At 40.3% G+C, this 20,053-nt stretch overlaps 1 protein-coding gene across 1 annotated transcript; it reads left to right on the forward strand.

The window, feature by feature from the left end:
• Nucleotides 1-4,531: 4,531 nt before the first annotated feature.
• On the forward strand, nt 4,532-8,153 carry bambia (BMP and activin membrane-bound inhibitor (Xenopus laevis) homolog a). The gene is made up of 3 exons (XM_017435033.3): nt 4,532-5,059; nt 6,430-6,711; nt 7,205-8,153. Exons 1-3 carry the CDS (start codon nt 4,984-4,986, stop codon nt 7,612-7,614), a joined length of 768 nt encoding a protein of 255 aa, XP_017290522.1. The 5' UTR covers nt 4,532-4,983; the 3' UTR covers nt 7,615-8,153.
• Nucleotides 8,154-20,053: the final 11,900 nt, after the last annotated feature.

A 20,053-nucleotide genomic window follows, 5' to 3' on the forward strand; every position in this document is an offset into this window, starting at 1 on the left:
GTACGTTGGGGTTTACCCCAGTGAACGAGAGGGTAGCCTCCCTCCGCCTACGTGTGGGGGGACGGGTCCTGACTGTTGTTTGCGCTTATGCGCCCAACAGCAGTTCAGAATACCCACCCTTTTTGGAGTCCTTGGAAGGGTTACTGGAGGGTGACCCTCCTGGGGACTCCCTTGTTCTACTGGGGGACTTCAAAGCTTTGTCACCAATTCTGATCATAACGTTTATGGATAGAATTTCTAGGCGCAGCCAAGGTGTTGAGGGGATCCATTTTGGTGGCCTTAGGATCGCATCTCTGCTTTTTGCAGATGATGTGTTCAGTATGTGTAAAATTAGTGGACGTTTTTGTATCAGTGGCCTAGTGGTAGAGTGTCCGCCCTGAAACTGGGAGGTTGTGCGTTCAATCCCCGGCTGGGTCATACCAAAGACTGTAAAAATGGGACCCATTGCCACCCTGCTTGACACTCAGCATTAAGGGTTGGAATTGGGGGGTTAGATCAGCAAATGATTCCCGAGCCTGCTCACCGCTCCCTCAGGGGATGGGTCAAATGTGGAGAACAAATTTCACTTTAACTTTAATAAGGTTGCTTAGCTGTGGTGGCTATCTTAAACTGAATGTTGTAGATCAGTCATTAGTTCTGAGAGTTTCATCTCATGATTGATGAGATGTTTTGCTAACACTAACAGATATAGGCAAAATGTGTGAAAGCAGACACACCCTGAAAAAAAGTCCCTTCACATGAAACTCCCCCCACTGTGCTGGAAGCTTATTGACGCTCATTCACTCCGCAGGAGAAGAGACAGTGTGCTGTTTTCTTACTGAAGGTGGGAGGTCCTGTGGAACTCAGGATCATTTGTCAAAACTATTCAACAAACCTGAATCTTTAAACAACAAACAGCCTTCAGTTCCTCATGATGCAGCTGTTACGGGACCTGGAGACGTGTTCTTCTCAGTCACCAACAAAGAGGAAGGCAGAGTGATAAGGTTTTTGCCATGTCTGTGTGTCTTTCACTGTACTAAAAGCAAAACATCCTATCAACCACTCAGTAGATTTTAACGCTCTCAAGGCGAGCGTTGCAACAACATATCTGATTTTCCTGTTACTAAAACTTAATTTGAGCCTGAGAGGGTTAATGAAACTCTCAGAAAGTTCATCAAACCATTAATTTAACCATGTAAATGTTACAGATCTTGAGCTTCAGTTTGGTGTGGTAGCTGAGGCTGACTTTCATTTTACTCTGAGCACAAAATGATTGTGCTGATCTGTGTTTTTAAACTTTGCTGTCTGTTAGTAAAATGTCTCATGAACCAGAGGATAGATTTTACTGGAACTTTCTGAAAGGGATTAATGTATGTACATCTACAACTGATTAATTGTTGAAGTCAATCCAGTTTAAGATGGCCGCCATAGCCAACTGACCTTAGGAAACACAAAAATTACTATAACTCTGCCAATTTTTCAAATACTGAGATAAAATTTAGTGTGATGGTACCTGAGAGTCACTCCTAAAGCACACTTTAAGCACAACACATTCTGTGATATCTTTGATTAAAATCTTGGCATTAACTGTTGGAGTCAACTCTCTTTGTCTGTTAGTAAAATATTTCATGAAACACTGGACAGATTCCAAATAAACTTTCAGAAAGTAATTATTGTCTGTGCATTTATGACTGATTTAAGTTTGCAGTAACTCCATTTCAAGATGGCTGCCACAGCCACCTGACTTTAGAAAACATGAAAATGTCTATACCTCAGTCATTTTTGCAGATATTAAATATAATTAGCTGTGAGAGTGGCTGAGAGTCATTCAACACATTCTCCAAGTGCAAAGAATGACATCACATGAGATTGTGCATATTTTACTTTCAAAGCTTGACCAAACTGACTAAAACTCAGTCTGTTTTTCAGCATACGAGGATCATATTCTAAGTCTAAAACTCTGGTATGAAAAGTGGCAGGCAGCATCAATAAATATTAGGCCTTTAATTATTTCTTTATCAACCATTGTTTATTTGATAAACATATTTTTACAAAGTTCTTTCAACAGTTTGGAATGTCCCTTTATTTTACATGACAAAAAGTTAATCGTAAATAAGAAAAACAAAACAGTCATTTTCATGCATGGCCACTAGATGGCGGTGTTTAACTGAAAACCACAAGTGGGGCCAGTTTAAAGCCACCGAGTTAAAAAGGCATTTCTAGACTGGTCATCTTACGTATGGCCAATCTGTTACCGTCTGTCTCTCAACCTATGTCTGATTCATATACATTTCTATTTCGTCCTTTTTGGTTACCCTCGTCCCACGCCTTACCCACCCCCACCCAGTCCTTCTTATTATTTGGTTGTTGTGTTATACTATCGTAAATGTATTTTACTTTAAGTACGTCTCATTGTTTGAATTGTGCATTATTGTGAATCAATCTTGTCCTGTCAGTTAATACTTCTGATGTTATTACGAAACAAAATCCAAAATAAAGTATTTAAAAAAGGCATTTCTAAAATATTTAGTTTCAAATCTAAACATCTCAAGTCTAATGTAGACTTTGATAAGCTAATACTAAAATGAGCACATTACGCCTTAAGGGATTCTCAAGTCCAACAGGAATTTTTATTTTATTTTTATCCTGAAAACAAACAAACTCAGGAAGAAAAAAAAAGTTCTGCCATGTTTAGCACAGCGTCACTGCAGGATTGCACAGAACTGATAATTACTGCAGTTATCTGAGACACAACAAACAGGCTCCTCCTCAGCTGTCTGATGAAGAAGCTTCCTCCTCTTCAGGACAAAATAAAACACTCACACAACTACAGCATTCACCTACAAAGTTAATCATTTCTAGACCTTCATCCAACAATTATTTCCTGAGAGATTCATTGAATTGTGTCCAGTGGTTCATAAGATTTTTTGCTAACAATCAGACAGAGTTGACTCCAAATAGTAAATGGCAAAGTTTTAAAATGTAAAGCCAAAATATGTGTTGGGGATCAGTCTCAGCTACTACCACACTAAATGTTAGATCAATATCTGCACAACTGAGTTGTACTCATTGTCTGTGTTTTTAAGATCAGTTAGCTGTGGCGGCCATGTTGAATCGTTTTGACTCCAAAGGTTAATCATTTGTTGATGTGCGTCCAATAGTTACTTCCTGCAAGTTGCATTGAATTGTGTCCTGTGGTTCACGAGATATTTTGCTAACAGACAGACACCGGTAAAAACATTATCGTTGTCCTTTGAATGTCGGCGGCGGGCGATAACAAATGCGTGACTAATGGAGGAAGCACTCGGGGCTGAAACAGATCGTGTTTTGCATTGCCTATTGTTAAAGGGTAATTATGCCTGCGCGCGCGCGCGCGCGCGTGTGTCGTCTCGGTGGCGCCATGCGCTTCTTTGGATTGCTAATGTGTGTGGCCGGCTGTCCGCTCCTCCCTGCAGCAGCAGCAGCAGCAGCAGCAGCAGCAGCAGCAGCAGGCTCAGACAGGCGTCACCCTGGCTGCCAGCAGCGCCATGACGGTGCAGGTAGCTGCTGGACCCCAGCGCCGGCATCTGCTGCTACAGCTGCTGCTGCTGCTGCTGCTACAGCTGCTGCTGCATCAGGATCACACTTTAATCACAGGAACATCTGCCTGCAGCATCTCTACATGCGCCCTCAGATTGTTGCTCTTTGTTGTCAGACAACACGTTTTTTTTCTAAATTATTACATGTAACTTGTATGTCTGAAATAAGTCAGTTGTTCACCTGGTTAATTGGCTGCTACCATGTAATTCCATATGCAACATGGCATTCTGGGAATAAGGAACCATGAATGAAGGTTTGATCGAGCTAGAAAGCGAGACGTAGATAACACCGGAACTAAGACAGTTGAGTTAGAAAATAAAAGCTTTAATTAAGCCTGTCAACATAAATGCTGGTATGAAAACAATGGCTGTAGTTATAATCTAAAATGTAGCAAACCATAGCTAGACAGAAATAGAGCCAGCATGCTGAATTAGCGTTCAGAGAAGAACTTTTTTAAATAGAAGAGATCTCAGTGCATTTATATGTGAAAACGTCACGTAATTCAAAAATAACAAAAGTTACAAATGCTATTTCTGTTCAAGCCGAACATAAATGATATGAATGGTTAAAATAGCATAAAATATGCTGAAGTAGTTCGATTGCAAAAAACCTACAGAAGAAACTATGAACAGGAAAACAAATGTTTAATGAAAAGGCAGGTTCAACAGCATTTTTAAATGTTATATTGTATTTTAAAAACTTTTAAAGTAGTTTAAGGGGTTGGCTATAAATACCACAACTATCCTGACTTATGAGTAAATGAATACTGAATGTTTATGTATTAATTCACGTATTTATTCGTTTAAATGTTTCTCTTTTCTTCCACATTTACGTGATTTTAAAGCTTTCTATTTTTCTATTCAGATTTCCTTGGTCTTATTTTGAAAATAGACACCGGATGTCTCAGGTTATCCTTCGGTGGTCGACCAATCAGATCAGACGGGGGGCGGGGCTTATTCAGAACAGCTACTTGTGTTAAGTCGTGCCCGACAACAGTCGTTACGTGCAGCCGTCGGCTCTGTGGACTAGTCTGCCTCTGGTTTTCCTCCCAGTGTTTGTCTTTTGTCGTCCAGCATTTCAAGCGTGATCCTTCGGTGTGAACAGCTGCTTCGAGAGGGGAGAAAGGACCAGCGGTGATAGCTCAGAGTTCATTTTCAACCATTTTTCCAAGGAGTATACGTTGTTTGTCTTTTCTCGCCCCTCGGACGTGGCTTCTTTTTAGCGCTCCGGTTTTTAAAAGCACCTCCGCTTATATTTCTGTTTCCATGCCGGATACTTGTACTCCTTGGTGCGGCTGTCAGGTGTCTGAGCTGAGGTGAAAGTGCTCCGGAATGCCTCCTTTTTCCCCGTAGCTCCATGTAAACCCTTTCCCCCTGACATTGTTCGTGCGACTCTGCTGGATCTTCGGACTTCACTCCGGTGTAAATGGATCGCCAGTCCAGTTTCATTTCCATCTGGCTACAACTGGAACTGTGTGCCATGGCTGTCCTTCTGACCAAAGGTAGGTTTAGACTTTGCTCTGCTGACAGGACATGTTTGTTGTCCGCTTCAGTCCTGGATAAACTTCACAACACGACGGGGGGAAAATAGCATTTAGCTTTAAAGGCTAATTGAACTACAAAAATGGCTTTGAAATTAGTGTTTTCTTTTTTTAAATGGATAGAGCTAAAATCGTCTTTTACGCCTCAAAGTTTTTTTTTTTTTAGACTGAAGTTTTTCCTAATTCGTTTTATTTGTAATGATCCGCGCGCATATACTCTGGAAAAACAGCATTTCCCTTCAAAAACAAGTTAAACTGCCCACATGGCTTTAAAATGAATCTTATTTTCTGACTAAATGTCCCTAAAATTGAGTTAAAACAGTTTCCCTAGATTTCTATACTTTATAGCCATAATGCCCCAGTTATTTGGAAGTATCCGCGCGCTTCACAGCAGTATATTAGTACTTCTCCAGGGTTGAACTTCCTTTTTTCTTGTTGTTTGGCTTTGATAACTCGTATTGGACTCTGTTTTAAAGCTTCATTTTGTAGCAGAGCCATAACAGCCCCTGTGTCCCCCCTCTCTCCCCTCTCTCCCCCTTTCTCAGCCCACAAAAAGGGGCCTCTCCTTTCTAATGAAATATTCTCCAAATGACCTGCCACAGCCCTGCTGCTCCAAACATTCACAGGGAAACACTGATCTGATGATTGTGGGCCTGCAGTCTACCACACCGACTCCTTTTTCCCTCCTGAAACTTGTCAGCGCTAACTTTCTGCTGGGGATTATAGGGATGCCATCTGTTAGCTGGATGAATGATATTTACTCTCCTGATTGATCTCAGACTGAATTCAGTTGTTTATAAGATGTAGAATCTGCTGGAAATGGATCAGGTTTGTGTTTCAGAAGCAGGCAGCTGTAATGATAAGGTTAGACGAGCACGCTCCCATCACACCCCTCAGCCAGCCACTTCTGACCACAAGTAAAGCTTTGCATGCGAGCTGGGAGGGGAAAAAGAAGCCCCCCCCCCCATTTCAGTACACGAGAGAGAGTTCGGCTAACGAACACTAATTATAATCCACGCAGTTGTTGTTCTGTAATCCAGGCAGAAAGCTCTGAAGTCTCAGGGCAAATGGAGGCAGAAAACTGGAATCTCCTGAGAGGTTTTGATGTAGCTGTGCTTTTAAGGAGCGAGCATTCAAAGTGACAAGAAATGTTTGTCACAGTCTGAAAGCGTTAAAGTATTATTGGATATTCTGTCAAAATAACTGACCCCATCAAGGAAATGAAACCATCACTGTTAGAAAGTTGATTATACCTTGACATTAGGCTGAAATTCAGCATAAACTGAGAGGCGGGGAACTAACTACGTCTGTTTTTATTTTTTCATCCACAGGAGAAATCAGGTGTTACTGTGACGCGCCGCACTGCGTCGCTACTGGATATATGTGCAAATCAGAAGTGAACGCCTGCTTCACCAAGGTCCTGGACCCGCTCAACGCAAACTCTCCCCTGACCCACGGGTGTTTAGACCCCGTCAGCACTGCTGAAAACATGTGCAGCAGCAGCCAAAGGGTCCCGGACTCTCTAAGCGGGGCCCTGACACTCGAGTGCTGCCACGATGACATGTGCAACTACAGGGGCCTGCATGACCTGGCACACGCCAGGGACTCAACAGGTAAGGAAGACACGCTGGCTGACAGATTTCTCCTTGGTCCAGCTCTGTGCCTGTGAAACCTGTGAGCTTACCTGAAAGCTCTTGTTTGTTTCGTTTGTACTGTGTGTGCACCATATCATTTCCCCACTGAGCTGGAATGTGTCTTATATAATGTATTTCCAGGTCTGCAAACCTGGCTGTTTGAGTTGTGAAAAGGTTCATAGGAAGATTGAGGAAGAGCAGCTCTCTTTGGGGTGTTTCTGGGTCACTGGACGGAGCATCCTGCTGTTTATTAGCTCAAATTAATGTCTGGCTTTGATTTGGGACAAAGTGACTCATTTGTTTTCATCTCCCTCACTTCCTCCCCCCTGTCTGTCTTTTTTTTTCTCTCCGTTTTTGCTTTACTGGTTCAGAATTAGAAGAAATCAGGAAGGAAATGTCAGTTCTAGTGTTAGAAATAATATTTTTCTTTACAAATGTGAGCTTAACCTTCCGATTTTGTGTGTGTTTGCAGATAGCCGGTACCAGCCGGACAACAAGAACCTGGTGACGCGGGTTCAGGAGTTGGCCTCGGCCAAGGAGGTGTGGTTCCGGGCGGCTGTGATTGCTGTGCCCATCGCTGGCGGCCTCATCCTGGTGCTGCTCATCATGCTGGCGCTGCGGATGCTTCGCAGCGAGAACAAGCGGCTGCAGGACCAGCGGCAGCAGATGCTGTCACGGCTGCACTACAGCTTCCACGGGCACCACACAAAGAAGGGCCACGTGGCCAAGCTGGACCTGGAGTGCATGGTGCCTGTGACGGGCCAGGAGAACTGCTGCCTGACCTGCGACAAGATGAGGCAGGCCGACCTGGGCAGTGACAAGATCCTGTCTCTGGTGCACTGGGGGATGTACAGCGGTCACGGCAAGCTGGAGTTCGTATGACTTCCTGCTGGGAATTACGTGATGGCTTTAAAATGGCTAGGACTGCCTCCCAACTGTTCCCAAGTTTTCCATCCATCAGACTGTTGGTCTGTGTTTTCTGTTTTATTCCAAGCGGTGATGAAGAGGAGCACTTTACTTGAAAATGAAAGGCAGGGCGGAGCTGCGTTCGGACTTGTGAGGCCTGCTGCCCCCTGAGGATCCTGGACTTTCTACACTGAAACGCTGAAGGATTCCAAAATTTCTTATTTGCACATTTGTGACAAACGAAAGCGTTGACACAAGAATTTTACACTGACACCAGGGTACTACAACAGGATGTGTTTGAGGAGTAAAAAGAAAATCCAGTGTTTTTGACAGTAGGTGTGAACACTCCTCTGTATGTTTGAGGACTCAAGCTTATTGTAAAGATTTAAATATATCTATATATTTTTGTTTGAAACTGACCTGAGTGTGTCTTGTTCTGAGTGAATGTTCAACATCTTTTTGTGACTGTGAGTGAGAGGATAAAGAAACTTCATTAAAAAGCAACTTTCTATTTATGTTTGACTCATTCTCACATTTATTTGATCCATTGCTGCTGTGGCTGTTTGTAGGTTTTGAGCACGAGTAGTGGTGTGTGTGTGTGAACTAAACACAGAAAATCTTAGCATTTATACTGCGTATATACCTCAGTTTGGACTGCAAACATCTTACTTTGTCACTCATCCTAACAGTTCCTTATCTCCTCAGGCCGATCAGGCTGCAGCACAACGTTGTTCATGAATGTGTCACATTAAGTTTGTGCCTGGTCCCCAGTGTCCAAACTCCTATGTTTGCAACTTTTTAAAAGGTTAAGCAAAGTTATCTTGTTTTATTTGGCGTTAAAGTAATGACTGAGATTTCCAACACTGTCAAAGATCTTTTGAGCTTCACTGGGTTAACGTTTTACCTGCAAGAAAATAAGGGACTTTGGCTTTCTGTTACCCTAAATTACTAAGGAGAATATTTGTAGTTGCAGAAAGTCCCAAAACATGTATCTTAAATGTGGTTTGTGCTTTAGCAAATTGATCCAGTAGTGATGCAGAAGTATAGAAAACAGGATTTGCTTCATTCAAACTGCGGTCCTAATTTGTACTTGTACTTTTTTTACTTCAAAGAAAGACATTAATCTACACACCAAGGATTTGTTGGGTTTTATAACAAAAGATCTGAAATACAAATCAAGTAAAAGTCAAATGTTCCTACATCTGTTAGGTGAATCAGGTCAGTAAAAGTAATTTTCATTTACAGTTTAGAGAAGCAGAAATATTAAATGGTGTATCAAAGGTACACGTCTTGCTGTTCACTCCCACGTGAGGAAGCATCACAAATCCCTGAGTTTGTTCAGTCAGGATACAAACAGAAAGAAGTGGACCAGTCCAAACTCTGCGACTCGTTTGGAGTCTCAGTTCCGGCCTCGGTTCTAAACCCTTGAATATTTATGTTTCTTGTGGTGGAGACGATGACAGTCGGTGCGTTTTGTACTGTGTGGGGGGGAGGGGGAGGAAAAGTGGGTTGAAAAGTTCACACCTTATGGTCTCTGTGGTAACCTTGGCAACCACAACTAAAATGTCTCCTTCGGAAGTGGAGGTCCACTCTTCGGCTGAGCGCCGGCCCTTGTTTCTTTCCATTAGGACGACAGGAAAACACTATTAGCAGCTAACCACTTAACGGCAGCGTGCATTAGCCCGTGGCCTCCCCCAGGACTATTACCCCTGAAATAATAACAATGTCCCCTAATGTGACTGCTGTTTTCTTTAGCCTGATTCCACTTTGCTTACTAACCCACTGAGGTCCTGTGGCCACAGAAAGGAAAGGAAAGGTAATCCTACAAATTGGTAGTTAATCTGGATATAAAGGCAAACTCAACAACAAGTGTCTTCTTTTATTCCACATCTGTCAGTATTGTACATTGATCACATGCTCAAATGACTTCAGATTACCACACATAATCCTGCACAAGCAGGATCTTTCATGTCCCCACTGTATTTTATGAAGAGATTCTTTTTGAATGGTTATTTTTGTGTCACTTGATAAACATACCATTCTTTGTATTTAAGACAGATGTTCTAAACTGTCTAAATTGTTCCCTGTGATAGCAGCAACCTGTCTGGTGTGTACCCCTCCTCTTACACAGTGATCACTGGAGGTAGGTACCAGCTTACTATAAAACAGGTAAGAAAAACGGATGGTTTCTAAATTGTGTGAGATGTGTTATGTGTAATTATGGTATGCTCAGTGAGTTCCAGATGATGTCCTACGTATGACCTACTTCCTGTATGACCTGCAGGAGCGGGACTTCTCTGCCATATTATTCCATTTTTGCCCAAGTCTGACACATGACTGTGTGGTTGGGCTGCTTGGGGCAGATCTTGGGCTCTTCCACAGGCTTGTTCATGTGTTTCAGCTAATCCTCCACCTCTTTATGGTCCATTGTCACTTCTATTATTATTTTCATCATCTCTTTGGACATCAGGTAACTGTCTCAGTGCTTCTATAGCTGTAAATCTAGCTTCTCTAGGTCTTTGAGCCATGTTTACTGAAAAACAGAAAAGTATTGTGTAGTTAAATACGACAATGAAATTTAATCCTATAATTAATAAAAACCTCCACATCCTTCTGACAACATAAATTACCCTATAAAACTTTCTTTTTCACACCAGTATGTGTGTATGCATGTAGGACAATTATACTGACAAATTCATGGTAGGAAACAATGTTTTGATAAAAAATATAAAAAAACAGCACATTGAATTGTATGATTTTGTCGCTTGGGTTCCACTTATTGCAGACATATTGAACCAAACCTCCTTCCTCCTAATTGCAACCATGTAAGTCATAATTCCGACCTCAGTTTAATACCTTCCTCCTCAACCTAACAAGGAATAAAGTCCTGAAGACCCCAAACCTCCAATGTGCTCAACTGGGCTCGATAAAGTCAGTGCTTGAACCTGGAAATGTCCCAAAGGGGTAAGAAAGATGAGTTTATGTGCCACACCAGCTTCCAGTGCTCAGTCCCCCAAACAAGCAGCTGGTCATTAGGATCATTCTTTTTGTGCAGCACAAGCCAGTCAAAGTGTTTGCATTCACATGCAAATTTAATGAGGGGGCCGGCTGGCCTCCATCAAAAGAACCCCACCGCCACCAGTTTTTTATTTTCATTGTTGCTGATTTCTAACAGAAATCTGTGTCCTTCCTTTTTTTTCTCAGCTGCACCTCCTGAACGCCCTGCAGGAATGAAGCACACCTCAGAGGTGTGCTTCATTCCTGCAGCGGCATTAACAGCATGCAACGATTTAAACCAACATGGGGCTGCCTCTGTGTTTCTCTCCACCCTACACTTCCAGGGATCTTGTAATTGTCCTGAAAAGACTTGTGCTCACTGTGGAGGCAGCAACATATGGAACAATATATGAAGTGTAAACACACATGGAATCTGTTAACACCTGAGTAATGGATCACCAGCCAGGGCAGTAAAAGAAGCTTGGTGAAGCTTTGTACATTCACATTGGCTTTCTTCCTTCCAAGACTCCACCAGTGTGTTCAGTCAGTGGAAGAAACAACACTTTGTTTTGATGCAGTGCAGTATGGATTAGTCGTTAAATTGTGTATTAAACTTAAATGTATTTAAAGTCAGTTATGGCAAAGAATAATAATACAGAAGACATGGCTTTAGTCAATCATTACATACATTTTTTTAATATATATAGCCTTAAGAAAACCACTAATCAGTGAGTCTAACTGGAAAAAAAGGCTTCAGTTTGCTCGGGAGCATTAAAGATTGGACTCTGGAGCAATGGAAGAAGGTCATGTGGTCTGATGAGTCCAGATTGACCCTGTTCCAGAGTGATGGGAGCATCAGGGTAAGACGAGAGGCAGGTGAAGTGTTGCCTACTGTCCAAGCCTGTGGGGGCAGTGCTATGATCTGGGGTTGCTGCAGTTGGTCAGGTCCAGGTTCAGCAACAGGATGAGCTCAAAGAATGAGGTCAAAGGTCAGCTGACTNACCTGAATATACTGAATGACCAGGTTATTCCATCAATGGATTTTTTCTTCCCTGATGGCACGGGCATATTCCAAGATGACAATGCCAGGATTCATCGAGCTCGAATGGTGAAAGAGTGGTTCAGGGAGTGAGAGACATCATTTTCACACATGGATTGGCCACCACAGAGTCCAGACCTTAACCCCATTGAGAATCTTTGGGATGTGCTGGAGAAGGTCAGACTCTACCATCATCAATGAAAGAGCTTGGTGAAAAGTTAATGCAACACTGGATGGAAATAAATCTTGTGACATTGCAGAAGCTTATCGAAACAATGCCACAGTGAATGTGTGCTGTAATCAAGGCTAAAGATGATCCAACAAAATATTAGAGTGTGCAACGTTTTTTTTGGTGGTGACTGTTTTTTGGCCAGGCAGTGTATCTTCAACTTCGCACTATAAATCCAGTTGTTTTGTTTTTTGAATTTTTGGGGATTAGTCAGCTGAGATGATTTGAGCATCTGATTACAATGCCTCCTGGAAGCCTCCCTTTCTAGGTTTTCCAGGCACAACTTACTCGGGGAAGACCCCGGGGCAGACCCAGAACTCACTAGAGAGATTATGTATTCTCTCTGGCCAGGGAACAGAAGGAACTGGAGTGAGTTGCCGGGGAGAAGGATGTCTACATTTCCCCCCTAAACCTGTTGCCTCCACAACTTGACCATAAATAAGCAGCAGAAAATGAATTAATAGAAGAAAGATTTATAATTTATGAAGGTACATGTTTCTAATTTATTGGAATGTCATTAACAAGAAACATACATAAATGTACAATGATTTCAATGACACTACAGATGTTCCAATTTGTAAACTGTCTCTAAATCCTCATTTTTCATTGGGTATTGTGCTGTCATTTGTTGCCTTGTTTAGACCCCCTGCCCCCCAGCTCATGGACGTAGATGTTTGCTGTAAATACATGAGTAAAATGTGCCTAACAGAGGGAACTGATCTTTCTTATATTTTGAGACCTGACTCTTTCAGATGCCTAAAGTGTTTACCCCAAAATTCAGAACTTGGATCTGGGAATGAGCAAGACTTGCTAACTGTATTCAGTAACCAGGTTAACTATTACTAGCAGTACAGGCTAACAGAAACTTTGGGTTGCTCAGGGACCTGGCCTTTTAGTCAGAATTCTGACTTTGGGGGGTGTTCCAGTAGATTTTTATTCATTTGAAAATCGTGATTTCTTGTAAAAAGGGAACACACCACAAGAGTCTATATCCTTGAATGGCTATATGGGCCAAGAAACAAGTCAATTTATTTAGTCTGTTGTGCTAAACTGTTCAACCTCAGAGAGAAAAAACTACCCATTCAATCATTTGTTTTTAAATCATTTAGTGTCTATAACTAATTGAGCTCAATATGAAAACTGAGGAAAATGGATTAGACTTGAATTTTTGGCCATTGTCTTTCAAAAAAATCTTTTTTCTCATTAACATGACAGCTTTTTTAGAAATGTTTTCATTCACTTCTTCGTGTCACAATAAACTACTATAGACTGTCTGAGTCTAAATATGTGGACATAATGAACAATTTCAGCCATAGTATCCAGAGGGATGCTGGGAGGGAAGAGTTTTCCTCATAAAGTAAAGGGTTCAGGGTAAATTATTTCTACACGAGTATCAATCTTTTAAAACTATTCTAGATCCCATGTTTTTTAAATTTATACCTGATGTGTATTATTGATATTTTTCTGCAAAACTTGCTTTAGTATTGTTGACAGTTCAAAAAAGTGATAAAAACTTATTTGGCCTTAGATTATTTGGTGTTATAATCTGCTCTTGTTCATCAGTTTTGTCTGTTTATTGAAGTAACAGTATACATCAACATTTCTGTAGCTGGGAAACTAGCATTTGAAACACAAACATAAGCATGTCATTACTGGAGTTATAAAAAGTCTGTAATTTGTTGTATCTGTTTCTTTAAATTGATTTGTGCAAATGTGATTTTTCAAATTGCAGGAAACTTGCAGATGTTACTCTGATGTGCAGTTAGTTTTTGTGATTTCTACAACATGCAACACATATTGGATTGAACCAAACAATCAGTTTATAAGTCTGGCTGCATTATGTGGGTGTGATGCTTTAAGAAAGTTTCAAAAGTGGTTCTTAACCAGTTTTAAATTAATGAATGAAAGCATTTTTAGAGAATTTTGAGTGAAAACTGTAACTCTGATCATAAATTTGTCTAAATATAAAAACTGTTTCAGAGGACAACTGACCACAAAAATCCCCTTCACGCTGCTAGAGAAGAGAAATCCCAGAGAGAAGTAGCTGTAGTCTAAATCATATCACCAATACTTGAAGGCTGTTTACCATTTCCTAACCACAAACAAATAGAGACATTCCAAAAAATAAACACAACTTGTCGTTCCAGGAAACGACAACAACAACGAAACAAGCAAAGATAGGGAGAATTTTTGATTGAGAAATGTGCAGAACCACTGAGACAAATCATCCTCTGTGGTGACAGACATCCGCTGGAAGAAGACAGGATCTAAATATTTAGCCAATTCATTTCCTTCCAGTGAATAAAAGTGCAGCTTCAGCGCATGTCGTCATTATCTCCCCAGCCCCCATCTAAACATTACCCCAGTGTGTTGTTAACATTTAGATTTTAATCTGGCCCAAAAGAAAAATAATAATGTTGGGAATGTTTACAGGATGGAGTGGACCTCTTGAGTTTAAATGTCACTGTCTGGAGATAGCAAATGAAAGAGTTGTGTTATGTTTCTAAAAAGACTAACAAGACCTGGTTTGTGTGCACATGGCGGCGTTAGGGGTCTCTGATGTGTGCACAGGTCTGAGGGGTTTTGAGATGTTGATGAACTTTCCCATCAGGCTGATGCATGGACGGACCTCGTTCTCCAGGTCATTTTACTGCCCCCGCCTGCCAGCCCAGCTGAAACATGTCACCCTGTTTTCACTGCCAGGAAAGATGTACAGAACTGCATACTTTGACTAAACATGCTCCAATAAGTGAGCACGTGTTCATTTGTCTATTAGCAAAACATGTCATGGACCACTGGACACAGTTTAGTGAAAGAAAGTAATGAACTACATTGACTAATTTTGAAATCAAACCAATTCAAAATGGCTGCCAAAGCTAGTTGCTAGTTAACACGAAAATGACTTTAACTCAATTTTACAGAGATGTAGCTAAGTTTGATGTGGTAGTAGCTTAAAATCATTTTCAGCAGATCTAACAGATCACACGAGAGCTGGCATATCATCATTTACAAAGTTTAACCAAAACGGCTCTAATTCTATTTCTTCTCATAATGTGATCTCAGTTGAAGATGCTAACATGAAAGATGGTGACAGATATGCATTCCTTCACAAAATGCTAAGTCTTAAGTGTACACACAGTTGTTTTTGGATTTTAGACAAAAGCATCTTTTCTCAATTTAGAATAATACTTGTTACGAGTACCATTAGCAAACAGGCCGTAGTTTTGGTTTGGTTTGGTCCATCTTTACATAGAAGTTGGATTTTCTCTTACTTCAGAAAGTAAGAGGCCTGTGACCAATCCCAGCCCCAACCCCTGATCCAAAATGGATGCCCTGATAGCTGTAGAAACAACCTTTTTTATTTTCACTTCTGTTGGTTTAAATCAGTCACACACAAACTTTACAACCTCTGTTAGAAAACATGTTGCTACAGTCTACAAAAACACTGGATGCAGAAAAAGACCTTATTTTTCATGTATTGCTAATAATAGTTGGTCTGGTTACTGAACACAACAGTTAATAAATCCTACTGTTTTCTGATTGACTACTGGAATACTGCAATTCCTTGATCCAAGTTCTTACTCTTTAGATTATTAAATTTCTTACTTAATTAGCTTAAGAAGCCAAATATACAAGATTTTAAAATGCTGTTGGATCAAAAGTAGTTTAGTTTACAGTTATAAATGTCACTGTGTTCATTGAAAAAAAAGGCTTTATCATGACAGCAGAATATTTTGCTTTATTTATAGGGTTCCTATGAAGATGTTTTTTCTGATAGGAATTTAAAAGAAAGTTGGTATCTAGCATAATATGATAACTGTTAAAGATTTTAAATATTAGAAAAACAATCTGTTCCGACAAAAAAAGGTAACACAATGAACATTTTAAAAAACCGTGTACAGGAGCAGGGGTGGGGGAATCTAAAGGTGTGGCAACTTTCCTTTACTTTCATGGATACTGAGGTCTGATGATAATGGCTCCCACAAAGCATTTTGCCTGGCAGCAGGCCAGCTTTCTCTGCCTAACAAAGATGGGCTGCTTGAACTAGCAGCATATAGCCTTGGGACCTGATGCTCTGTGGCTGATGTGAGGCATTGTGAGTGTTGATCCCAAGGATTACTGGGCTGAAAGCAGAGAAGCCTGTGCCTTTCTGACAGCATCTCTGTCTGAGCGAGGCTAAAGCCACCATCAGAGTTTAGGAAGTGCTCTAAAAAACAGACAGTTGGTGAGACTGAGAGTTTCAGACTTTGTATATTAAAGCAAATTGCAGCTCTAATCCCACACAGATCTGTGAAGCTATATTCTAAGATATAAAAAGTCATTCTTTTTCAAAGCAGGTGGTCACAATAGAGAAAAACCAAAGAAAGAACAAAAAAAAAAGCTGTTTCTGTCAGTTAAATTTAACTTGGAGTCATATTTCAGAGGGAGTTTCAGGGTCATCCTGTAATAGTGAAAACAGTCTTTTTTACAATCAGACTACTTAGATTTAGAAGTCAGTTAGTTTGTTTATATTGAAGAAAAAAAGATGATAGTTTTTGTAGACAGACATGCAAACAGATAAGTATTTACTCCAGAACCATGACCCATTCTTCTATATTTTATAAAAACTGAATGCATCCGATTAGAAAAATGCACTAAAACATTCTTACAAGAAGAAATTAAATATAAATTTGTTAAAAGATACAATAAACTAATAAATTAAACACATAACTCCCCAGCTTCAATCAATTTGTGGTTATAATCTGATTCATAACGGCTCTTTTAGACACTTTGAAGTGCGGTTCTGTGGGAAGGTTATGAACCATTAATACCCCACCTACTGTAAATAACTCTTCAAACAAGCTCTGTTCAGAGAAAGAGGACTAATGAAGGGCTGTGTGGCTGTCATTTTCACACAGAATTCTATTGTTTTTCTGCAAACACAAATAGCAGCAGCAGCAGCTAGCTGTAACACTTCTGGTTCAGTCTCAGGGTAGAATTGTCACATTTCTGCCAAAATGCTAAATACAATGCCGACATAACAACTCCTGCACAGAGTGCTGAATATAACATGTATTAAATGAAATCCTTCAAGATTTGCTGCACCAAAGGTGCGAGGAGCAAACTCATTGATAATGATTGCTGCAGAATATACTCTGACCCACTCCTCTATTACACCTGGCTAGTCCTTGGCTGGTTCCTTTTTGACCTCAGAACTGAATTAATTCTTTGTAACAAAGATTCAACAAGGTGTTGGAAACATTGCTCAGAGAATTTGGTCCATATTGATATGATAGTGTCATATTTTCTTTTTTTTTTAGACCATTATTTGTAAACCCTAGAAGTAGTAGTGCATGAAAATCCCAGTAGATCAGACACACTAAGACCAGCCTGTCTGGCACCAACAACCATTGCCACATTCAAAGTCACTTAAATCCTCTTTCTTCCTCATTCTGATGCATGATTTTTACTTACCTGTCCTCGCGTCTACATGCCTAAATGCACTGGGTTGCTGCCATGTGACTGGTGTACCTATGAAAGTGGGTGGTCACATACAATCAGTCTTTGAGGAGCTCCAATAGTAATAGTTTTTAACAAAGACAGAATTAAACTTACTTAAAAAGGCTTGCCTGTACTGTCCTATTTAATGTATATACAAGATGGTAACCTGTTAGACAGAAAGAAAAGCATATTTTTTTCCACAATGGCTTTGATTAGGGGGGTGTTGCATTATATCAGTGACTAAAATGAGCGAAACACAGCACTACAATAAAGCTTTCCATGGATAATTAACCAGTTGGCGTTATTACTTGTTTTTGATAAGTTATATACTGGCAGTGGTCTGAGCCGATAAGTTTGGAATAGAAGGATGAGTGCTCTGACACCTAACTGTGCAGCTTTGCTTGGAAACACAAACCATGTTTAACTGATGTTTTTCTTAAAAAGACAAATCATTTTTAACCAACTTCACAGACATAAAAAGAAGTCTCCTGATAAATGTCACTATCTTGGGCTGCCTGTGTGTCTAAACATATTTTACTACTCCCCCTTCAGCTCCTGTTTATTCTGGCCTTGCTGAGTTGTCCAAGGAAAAATTTGCCGGTGTGTATTTTGACAGAGAAGATCCAACACTTCTCACTGCTGGGGGAGTCTGAGTGGTCAAAACAAGTAGAGCCTCGATGTCCCATCAGCTTGACAACATGAATGTTTGAGCACTCACTATCTGACACAGCTATACCACATGTTGAGTGTGTAAACTATGACATTTAGGAGTTGTTGCATGAGCCAAAGACTGGATAATTATTCTCTTCCTGGAGCGCTTTATGACATTTCCTTGGGAATGTTAAATTTCTACTTTTTTATATCTATATTACCCGTGAGAATTAGGGACAGAGCTGTTAGTGTGCTGTTGAGTGAGACGTCATTCCTACTGAATGGACAGGAAATAAACAAAGACTGTTTAGTACACAAAGGTTAATAGTGCATTTGGAATTATAAGTGTATTTTATTGGTAAATTACAGAGGCAGCAAGATTACTCTACACTGTATTTGCATCTCCCATCTACAAGCAAAATGCAAACAAAGTTTGTTGAGAAAAAAAAAACACTTTCCAAGATGAAGTTTTTTAAAATTAACATTTTAGTACATCTGATAGATAAATGCAGTTTTTAAGAAACAGTGATGCAGTAGCCTGTTTTTCACAAGCCCACTATTATTTTTAGTCAAAAAGACCACAACCAGAATGGAGCTATTTGAACTTCTTTTTTTTAAACATTTGTCTTTCTATATTTTGATCTTACCCCCATGATCATTGTCCTTGTGCTGACGGGTAATAACTAAGGCCTTGTCCACAAAAACAACCTTTTTTTTATCATTTCAGAAATATCTTTGTGAACACAAAATGTGTTCTTTTACACAGAAACACCAAAAATGACTCAAACACGGTGGGAACGGTGCCTGGCCTGTGTATGGTACAATTTTGCCACAAAAACACACAAAAACAGGAACAAGGTATGAAGCATGCCCATAAAGCTTACATGCTTGGTATAAATTGTAGAAACCAAACCCAAAGTTGTCCCCTCCTTGTATGTGTATGTTATCATTCATTAGCCATCATCCAGACATCCATTTGTTTTTCCTTCCTGGGTCACAGGGAGCTGGTGCCTAACTCCATCAGTCACTCTGAGAGACGGGGTACATCCTGGTTTGTGGGGGGAAACCAGAATACACGTAAAAAACCCACGTTTACGGACAGAACACTCAACTTCCACAGAGAAAGGCTGGGAAATGTTCCTGTGGTGTTCTCACTGTGAAGAGACAGCTCTAGTAAAGGCCTTACTCTATAAGTCTCATTTATGTGGTTGCGTTACAAAAATTGCGTCATTTTGTTAGCGTAGCAGCTTCGTCCACCAGTTTGCGACACAATGCCCTGGCTGAACCTTTTCTCACAGGGGTTTGTGCCCAGTATTCCTCTGAAACTTGTGAAAAGTTCCAACAGTTTTTTATTAATAAAATACAAATTCCCTCAGCTTTCACACGAACCTTTCACTGTTATTGCAAGTCCCGCTCTCTTTTAACAGTTTGAACTTGTGTTATAATCAGCATAGTAAATAGTTAATAAAATGAAGAGCACTTCCTGTCCACATGATGTTATTCCAACTCACGTTTTAAAGAACATTTTAAAATCTGTTGGATCTGACATTTTAGAGATTTTTACCAGCAGTCTCAGCTCAGGTGTTGTTCCAGTCTGCTTTAAACACGCCGTGGTGCAACCGATGATGAAGAAATACAATCTTGATTCTTCTGTTTTTTCAAATTTTAGGCCCATCTCAAAGCTTCCTTTTTTGTCAAAGGTTTTAGAAAGGATTGGTTTTATTCAGCTGCAGTCTTTGTTAAACACTCACAGCATTCTTGAAAAATTTCAATCAGGTTTTAAAACTCTCCACAGCACTGAAACTGCACTTTTAAAGGTATTTAATGATCTTTTATTAGCTACAGACGTAGGAGACTCAGTTATTCTCCTCCTTTTAGATCTGACAGCCACCTTTGATACAATTGACAGTATTTTGCTCTCCAGACTTGATTTATGTGGTATCAAAGGCTCTGCACTGGACTGGTTCAGGTCTTATCTGTCAGATAGGAGTTTCTCTGTAAATATCAGAGAATTTACT

This window comes from Kryptolebias marmoratus, linkage group LG21 (genome assembly GCF_001649575.2).
Source record: "Kryptolebias marmoratus isolate JLee-2015 linkage group LG21, ASM164957v2, whole genome shotgun sequence".
Taxonomy (NCBI): Eukaryota; Metazoa; Chordata; class Actinopteri; order Cyprinodontiformes; family Rivulidae; genus Kryptolebias; species Kryptolebias marmoratus.